The 10,059-nt window shown below is 30.1% G+C and overlaps 1 protein-coding gene across 1 annotated transcript; it reads left to right on the forward strand.

Moving 5' to 3' along the window:
* The first annotated feature begins 2,151 nt into the window (after positions 1 to 2,151).
* LOC135959247 (NPC intracellular cholesterol transporter 2-like) lies at positions 2,152 to 2,737 on the forward strand. The gene is made up of 3 exons (XM_065510363.1): positions 2,152 to 2,221; positions 2,277 to 2,387; positions 2,448 to 2,737. Exons 1-3 carry the CDS (start codon positions 2,152 to 2,154, stop codon positions 2,735 to 2,737), a joined length of 471 nt encoding a protein of 156 aa, XP_065366435.1.
* The last annotated feature ends 7,322 nt before the right edge of the window (positions 2,738 to 10,059 follow it).

Here is a 10,059-nt window from a genome sequence, read left to right on the forward strand (position 1 = left end):
TGGATGTTTAAGCAATTAACTCTTAACAGATATTTGCTAAAATCTTGATAAGAATGGAAATAAACTATTAATAATAAAAAATGTATTCAAAAATAATTTGTTTTATTTGAAAAATAAAGTACTTAAGGTTCGGTCACACATGACAAATATTTGACGAAAAAGACGTAACCACTAAATAAAATACATTTGAATTCATTTATTTATTTCAAAAACTTATTTTACTTAGTATGATTCAAAACAAAATAATTTGTTTTGTTTTATTTCATGCTGTTTGATCTTACAAAACACTTGTAAGAGTAAACACGTCAAACAAATTTGTGCTAAAAAAAGTGGTTACGCTTTTTTGAGCAAATATTTGTCATGTGTGACCCTACCTTTGGACAATAGAACAACTATAAGAATCCGACCGAAACTGTTTTTGTTGAGGCTGAAACCGAAATTAACCTAATATTCGGTTCACACTTTTTAAATGTAGTATTAATTTCTGAAATATTTTAATTATCTTAATTTTGGATGCATGAATACTATAAAATAAATAAAAAATTTACTCTCAATTGTAAAGACATAATTATGTACGTTTCTTTCTTATAATTTACGGGATTTTAGATTTCTCGAAAATCCCGAACCCCGGGATTTTTAAAAATCAGTCCCGATTAGCATCTCTAATGAATAGTCAGGTTTTCAGGATGATTTTTTGTAAACATTTTAGAATAAAATATATATAATTCCTTGGCATTTCAGTTATTATATTCAAATTTTTTTTATTCTTAAAGATTCAATAATCTATGTTTTATGATATTAAAAAAGTATTCACTTAAATTTTACCCGAATGATATTAGACAAATGTTTGGCCAAATCTGAAACCAAATATTCGGTCACACTCTAATAAATATAAACATTAAATGGAAGAAAACAAAATTACTCTCTTTTAAAAGAACAAAATTTATGGATTCAATTTTTGAAAATTTCCGCGATTACACAGTGGTGCAGAATCGAAATTTTTTGGAAATAAATCTGTCATTTCTAAACGGCTGGTCCGATAGGGATACAGTTTGACGTGGGCGTAGCCAAGGAGTATTCGAGTTTAAGTTATTAAAATGGGCCCTACAAATGCTTCAGAGGCGGCGCTATGGAGGCTGAAAGCAGGGTACCTTCAACACGTGCCATTTTTGTGTGTCCCATCCGATTTCAAAGAATTTTATATTTTTGGAAAGCCGAGTTATAGGCTTGTGCCACTCAATCAGGCGCAACCCCACCCAAATGGTTGCTCCTGATTGAGTGGCACAAGAACAATTGTACGAAGAGAAGCAAATCCCCCAAACTGCCTGAAGCTAAGGCCAGTGGAGAGATATTGGGATCCTGTTAAACAAGAATTGAAGAGTACAAAAAAGGTGTCCTTGTATATTACAGGTCCTTATAAAATTCCAAGATGATCTACCTACTAGACGATCTAGATGGACGTATATTTGTTTCGACACAGTCTAAGTCTAACACTTTTACTTGTTATACCCTACACCACCATAGTGGGGAGGGTATAATGCGTTTGTGCTGATGTTTGTAACGCCTATAAATATTAGTATAACACCCACCTTAAAATATGCCGATCAACTCAGAATCACTTTAGATAAAAAATCTAAATAAATACACTTTAATAATATATTTATTGAGATGGGAAAGGATCGTAATGTTCGTTAAAAAATAGTATACCTAAAAACATTGAAAAGTTATTGAGTCATCATCCAACAGGTGAAACTTTCGTTAGCAGTTTGGCCAGGTGTTTTCTTTTTCACACTGATAACACGATTTTAATTGAATGATAAGTCACTGAAATTAAGGTGATTTCTTTATAAATTCTTACAAACTATTCGAAGAATATTTTTAAACACTCTAAAGCTTTTCAGATCTAAGTAGGCTAATATTGATAAGATTTTATTAACAAATGTTTTTATTACAAATAAATAAAAGTAATTTTTGGGTTTTCTTTGAGAAAATAAAGCAACACCTGCAAACTATCGATATCTTAAGAATTAAATGATAACTTTTATTTCTAGTTTAGGTATAAATACATGGCATTTAGTTTTGAAACAACAAGTTCAATACTAAAAGCCAAATAAAAAACATCCTTAAATTAGGAAAACACCAAAAAAAAAAATGCTTAAATTTGTGATTGTTATTTTAGTTTCGTTTGTGGCCGTTTCCGCTGCCACAAATGTTAAGAAGTGTAAGTTAAATATATAGAAGTTTGAAACTATTTTTGTTAATCAAATTAATTTTAGGTAAAAATGGCCAACCTTTTCCCTTAAGTGTTGAGGTAGAAGGATGTACAGAGCCACCATGTGATGTTATCAAAGGCACAACAGCCGTTATGGATGTACATTTTGTGGGAAGTAAGTTTTTGGTAGACCAACTTTATAATTCCCAACTAAAAATTCTTATTTCTTATTAAGCCAAAAATGATATAAGCTCCTTGAATGCCAAAGTACGTGCCACCGCCTTGGGCATTACTGTTCCCTACGAATTACCCGAGGATGTAGCTGATGTTTGTTCAAATTTGTTGGATGGCGCCACTTGTCCCATAAGCAAGGATGAAGACGTTGTTTATAAATTCAATTTCCATGTTGACTCTTCCTATCCTGAAATTCCTGTAGCTGTTGAGGTTTCTTTGAATGACGAAAATAATGAATCTGTGGCATGTTTCATTTGTAATATTAAAGTTAAAAAGGGTGCCACCAATTAATTGATATTGATTTGGTCTATAAAATTGATTTTTATGTAATAAATTCATATTGTACAATACTCCTTAGATATGTTTTTCATTTACAAGTTTTGAAGATACTCAATTTTAAATTCTTTACCAATTTTGAAATATAAATTGCCTTGTTTGCATTTGTAATTTTGCTTCAGTTGTACAGAAATTTGAATAACAATCTCAATCAATTCAATTCGAAAAGTGTTGATTGAAAATGCTTATACTTCAAAGAATATAAATCCCCCATATATAAAAACAATTATAAACTTATATTTTAAACTAGCTGACCCGGTGCGCTTCGCCACCCCAATTAGAAGAAAGAAATAGTACTATCAAGTCTCACTTTGTGAATCTAATTGAAAATGTCTAATTTCATATTTCTGGGTCCATTATTATAGAAAATGCTAAATGTGTTCCTAATTTAAAATTTTTAGGTTTATTATTATAAAATATTCAAAAAGTACCATTGCAATAAGGAAATAGTACCATTGATTATCACATTATTATAGGAAATTCAAAAAAGTACCCATGAGAATAAAGAAAAAGTACCACGAAGTATGCCTTTGAATTTTCACTCACTTGGGACCATATACGCCTAATTTCTATGTCCATTATTACAAAAAATTAAAAAAGTACCATTAGAATATATAAAAAGTACCAAAAATCCCCCACTTGTGGTTTCCCACTCACTCGGGTCCATATAAGCTTAATTTCATGGCTTTAGGTTCATTGGTGAAGAAATTACAAAAAGGACCATTCGAATAAAGAAAAAGTACTAAAAAGTCTATTGTTATAGAAAATTCAAAAAAGTACCATTAGAAATAAAAAAAATTACCAAAAAGTCTCCCCCTATAATTCTCCCTCACTTAGGACCATATACGCTTAATTTCATATTTTTATGTCCATTATTACAGAAAATTCAAAAAGTACCATTAGAATATAGAAAAAGTACCAAAAAGCAGCCACTTGTGGATTTCCACTCACTCGGGTCCATATAAGCTTTATTGCATGTTTCTAGGTTCATTGCTGAAGAAATTACAAAAAGTACCATTAGAATAAAGAAAAAGTACCAAAAAGTCTCCCCCTAGAATTCTCACTCACTTTAGAAGATATACGATTAATATCATATTTCTTTGACCATTATTACAGAAAATTCAAAAAGTACCACTACAATATATAAAAAGTACCAAAAATCAGGCACTTCTAGTCACTCCGGTCCATATAAGCTTTACTTCATGGTTCATTGGTGAAGAAATTACAAAAAGTACCATTAGAATAAAGAAAAAGTACCAAAAAGTCTCCCCCTAGAATTCTCACTGACTTAGTACCGTGTATGATTAATTTCATGTTTCTAAGTCCATTGTTACAGAAAATTAAAAAAAGTACCATTGTAATAAAGAAAAAGTACCATGAAGTATCCGTTTGAATTTTCACTCACATAGGACCATATACGCTTAATTTCATATTTCTAAGTCCATTATTATAGAAAATTAAAAACGTGCCATTATAATATAGAAAAAGTACCAAAATGCAGCCACTTGTGGATTCCTACTCACTCGGGCCCATGTAAGCTTTATTTCATGTTTCTGGGTTCATTGGTGAAGAAATTTCAAAAAGTACCATTCGAATAAAGAAAAAGTACCAAAAAGTCTCCCCTTAGAATTCTCACTGACTTAGGACCGTGTATGCTTAATTTCATGTTTCTAAGTCCATTGTTATAGAAAATTAAAAAAAGTACCATTCCAATAAAGAAAAAGTACCAAAAAATCTCGCCCTAGAATTCTAACTCACTTAGGACCATGTATGCTTAATTTCATGTTTTTAAGTCCATTGTTATAGAAAATTCAAAAAAGTACCATTAGAATATAGAAAAAGTACTAAAAAGTATACACTTGTGGTTTTCCAGTCACTCGGGTTCATATAAGCTTTATTTCATGATTCTAGGTTCATTGGTGAAGAAATTACAAAAGGTACCATTCGAATAAAGAAAAAGTACCAAAAAGTCTCCCCCTAGAATTTTCACTCACCTAGGACCATATATGCTTAATTTCATGTTTCTAAGTCCATAGTTATAGAAAATTCAAAAAAGTACCATTAGAATATATAAAAAGTACCAAAAAACCCACACTTGTGGTTTTTATCGGTTTATACTCGGTTTATATATAAGCTTTATTTCATGTTTCTAGGTTCATTGGTGAAGAAATTACAAAAAGTACCATTCGAATAAAGAAAAAGTACCAAAAAGTCTCCCCCTAGAATTCTGACACACTTAGGACCATATATGCTTAGTTTCATGTTTCTAAGTCCATTGTTATAGAAATTTCAAAAAAGTACCATTAGAAGAACAAAAAAGTACCTTTAGTTCAGTTCACAAATTTTGGTACCTAAATATTATCCCCTATTCCTAACACTAACTTCACTAAGATGCATATCAGCTAACTTTAATGTCGATAAGTGAAATAATTTAAAATATTAAAAAGGTACCATTAGGAGAAAAGCACCAATTTCTATTTTCTTCCTTGAACACCCCACAAGTTTGAAATTTAAATATATTCCATTTTTCCAAAATTGTTTATGCTACTGGCATGTCTCAAAATATTAAAATCTGTGTTAATGTGGCCAAGAATAAATATGTTTTAAAAAAGTACCAAACTGTTTACCCGGATTTGGCCCAATATACACCTTTGTACTCGAGTTCCAAATAACAACCTGTTAGTTAATTTTTGTATGAATCCAGGAACTAACGTTAAAAAAATTATCAAAATTGGCTTAATAATTTCAAATATAATGTATTTTCCCGATTTTATCCCCTTTTTGGTACCTTTTTTATCCCCATTGAGGTGGTAAAATTTTATTCAAATAAATTTCTGTAACGTGGTGGGAGCTCATAATAAAATATTCGTATGTCTATGTCAAATTATAGAAAACCATATTTTATGAAAAAGTACCAAAAATAAACACAATTTTTATCCCTTAAGGGTTCGAATTTCCAAAAAGTACCAAACTTATATTTTTTATTTTTTGATAAGTAAAGAATGCGATTTAAAATTTGTTTATATGTGTATTGGTTTAAAAGATAAATAGGGTGCCAAAAAAGTACCAAAATACAGTTTTTACCCGTTTTCTCCCCTAAAATGTTCGAATTTCGAAAAAGTACGAAACACCTATCAGCTTATTTTTTAGATGAAGTAACATGCAATTTTAAGTTTTTTTGTATCTTTATTAGTTTTGAAGATATACGGTTACCGAATTTACCCGTTTTTACCCTTTTTTACCCCCTAAACGTTCGAATTTCCAAAAATCCCTTCTTATCGGATCGTTTTGGGGAGGGAGGAACCCACAGTTAAAATTTCATGATTCTAGCTTCAGCCGTTTGGGCTGTGCGATGATGAATCAGTCAGTCAGTCAGTCAGTAACGTTACTCTTTTATATATATAGATAACGGTAATATTTAAAACGGTTTAATATGTTTGTATATTATTATAACAGTTAAAATAAACGAATAAATAAAATATTGCCTACCTTTAGGATGAGCATTAAAAGTATATATTTTTGTAACAACAAGCGAAATTCTAAAAGAAATAAATACAATACGTATGATTATTAGTACGTTAACATTTTATTAATATTAAGTATACGAGGTTTTATCTACACAGAAATAAATATTTGCTAAACAGTATCAATTCAATTCAGATATTCATTCAATGGTTTTCAATATAACGTACAGGTAAACCTCCATTTACGCGGTACTTTATTTGCACGAATTCTATATAACTTATTAGCAATCATTTTTTTAAATACGCGACTTTTTTTTACACGATTTTTATATAACGCAACCAAATAATGGCAACATTATTTGGAAGAGAAGTTTAACAGGCTTATGGATAGAATTTTCAATTTTACACTGTGAACGATCTAAAAACGTCCACACTAAACGGCTGTTAGAAAAAGCTATGGCCGGAAGTTGTTGATAAAAATAATTATGTTAAAAATAATGATTTATATTAGAAGTAGCTACCTCATCAGTATTATATGAAACTTTCGACGAGACTGATATTCTTGAAATGATTAACGATACGCCAGATCCAACAGAGCAAGATTTTATCAAAATAGCCCAAGAATCTGATGAGTCTACCGAAGATGCACAAATGCCACAGCCGACACTTCTGATTCTGCTAAATTAAGACAACTTCTTTAAATGGCTCAAGAGTTGATTGCATTTACTGCCGAAAATGATCCTTTGTATAATTGTTTAAACTGATTTGAATATTCTGTTAAAAAATTCATTGCATCGTATGAAAAGCTTTTTTAACGCGATTTTTAGGTGAAAATTTCTTGTTTGTTATGTGACTGATGTACACAAAAGCATTTCGTTCTAAATTAGAACATCGTTTTACGCGAATTTGATTTACACGCAATTTTTTTGGGCCCAACAAACCGCGTAAATGGAGGCTTACCTGTATTTGAATCAAGTATGGTTGAACTTTAATAAAAATAGTTATTGAAAATTCATTAAATTAAATCATATTTTAGTTTTTCTGTGCTATATGGTCTTTTACAAAAAATCGATTATTGGTGGAAAATAACGTACTTCATCCAATTAGACGAATGTTAGCAATGTTATAGCCGATTTTAGGTTTTCACTCAGACCACCAACGAAAAAAACAATATGAATTATGGATCTCAAAAAGAGGAATGAATCCAGATTTTCACAAAATATATTTTTAACTTAATTGCAAAAGCCGCCAACGTTTTTCAGTCATATTATTTTTTCTTTAACGATTAAACATTTTTTTGGAATAATTATTTTTTACAGTGTACCAATATCAAAAAAGTCATTGGCAAGGCCGTTTACGTGCAAAAACTTAAGAAAATTCAAATCACCCTACATTTTAAAATTCAAAATATTAATACTACATACTAATAAATAAGTCTGAATACATTTAAGAATTTTAAAACTTGGACTAACCTATAAATGCGTAAATCTTATAAAATTCTAATGACACTTCATAAGTTTATCATGTGGATATGAGTTTTACACATTAACCATTTTTATTAATAATACACAGTGAAAGCTCCCATATGTCAAGAGATAATATATTTTCACAAACTCAACTTTATGGATCTAAATTTATAAAATTCTAAACAATGTAGCTCACACTTAATTCGTTGTATGCGTTTTGTATGCACCTTTTGACAATTTGCCGCATAACAGGTGTTCAAAAATTAGTTCTTATCTCTTTCAAATAACCAGTAAAATCAATTATTAGCTTTATATTTATGACAATTTTTATAATTTCGTTAATAAGTATTTATGTACAATACAACCTGACTAAAAAATTATTTATGCAATTTGATAATTCCAGGTGCAAAAGGCTTATCACAACGATTGCAATAATAATTTAGCTAATACTTGCACTTGAAATGTAAATTTTAGAAATACAAATAAATAACTTATGTAGTCTAGTGTGTATTTGTACTTTTGAGTGTTCAGTTGGTTAAATCTTATCAAAATGTACTGAAAGCAATATAAAACAATAAATTCGAATGTTGTTAATGGTTTAATCTAATAAATTAATAAAATTACTCAAAATCTGAGCAGGTATTTGGGAATAAATTAGTTTGAACCAATTTTTTGTACAGTAGGGTAGTATTTATAAATGCATTTAATAAATCATAAATTAGCAAACATAAGTAGTTTTTGTTTCTTAAAAGAAAATGAAACATATTTTATTGAAAACTAGTTGACCGCCACGGCTTCGCCCATTGGCATTTACTAATGTCAGTTCTTCAAGTTTCTCCAACCTGCCTATTTTTATTTATTTGCAAATAAAATATATAAATTTGTACTGCATACTTTAGGTGGCTTTTTTATTACAGTTGACTGGACTGAAAAAAAATCCGAGTTTTACCCCGAATTTTTTATTTTTTTTATTTACAATCTTTACAAAAATCAGCCAAATCGCTCCAGTTGTTACCACGTGATGCCATTACATACATGGACCATTTCGAAATGTTGATGAAAAAAAACCTTAATGTAGGAATCACACATTTGCTCAAAAAAGCTTAATCACTTTTTTTTACCAGAAATTAGTTTGACGTTGTTTGCAAGTGTTTTGTAAGATCAAACAGCATCAAATAAAACTAAACATTTGTTTTGAATCATCCTTGGTAAAATAAGTTTTTGAAATAAATAAGTTTTGAATATAACCCAAATCCGATGATATATATTTTATTGCAAAATATCTAAGGAAACTAAGTAATAGATATTTAAAAACCATCTAGATACAAATTTAAAACAAAACCTCATAAAACACTTCCAAATGAATGGAGTCCACAATATAAAGGGGTTGTTGCCGGGCAGCTAAACTATTTCGAAAAGTTTCGTATGTGAAAAAATGATTTTTCAGTTAACTTATCTAATTGTGACAAAAAGTTGACAATTTATCTATGAAACAGGAAAATTATGAATTTCATGTAAAACGTTAGATTTGAGGATCTCATGATAATGTTTTGAGATAGGTAAACACTCCATGACGATCCCTGACTTCAATTCAAATTATAAATTGTTTAAAGTAGACTTTCCTCAAACACTCCTAAGCCAATTGAAGATGTCGAACAGTGTCGAAAAAAGGGTAATAAATTAGTATTGGTGGAATTGCAAAATTATATATGAAAGTTACAAGTTCAACAAAAATTGATTTTGATCTTGGTCGATTTTGATCTTGAAGATCGTTGGGTGCGTTTTTATTAGGAAAGTACGAGTATTAAACCAGCTATCCATCCTATTATCCTGGTCGGAAACATTACTAAACAAAACGTTATCCGAATACAAATCCCGGCAAGGGTGATCAGACAATTTTTATAAGATCGCAGGTCCAAATCCGGCAGTATACGATCCTGATGAGGTGCCTCTCAGTCAGTCGTCTGTTTAAACATTTCAAAGTAATCCCCAGTCGGAAAGCTTATAGTCAGTGTGATTTGAAAATCTGCCTTAACCAGAACCACAATGTACAGATTTCACTTGAATTCCCTTGTTTAGGTTACCCGGTATGTATGTTGAAATAATAATTTTTCAAGTCCATTACATATTTTGAAATATTCCATATAAATCAGTTAACAAAATGTATAAAAAATTGCCCAGTTTTAAGCTTAAAAACATGCCCTCATCCTCATGTGAAGATACATGGTTTATACGGATAGAGTGAAGGTAAAGGGTGATTCATTTAGTGTTTTTTTATACCCACCATTGATTTTCTCATTGCTTTTGTTACTAATCAAACTATTGGTCATATAATTAAAAAGTATAT

The sequence above is a fragment of the Calliphora vicina genome, chromosome 1, assembly GCF_958450345.1.
Source record: "Calliphora vicina chromosome 1, idCalVici1.1, whole genome shotgun sequence".
NCBI classification, from domain to species: Eukaryota; Metazoa; Arthropoda; class Insecta; order Diptera; family Calliphoridae; genus Calliphora; species Calliphora vicina.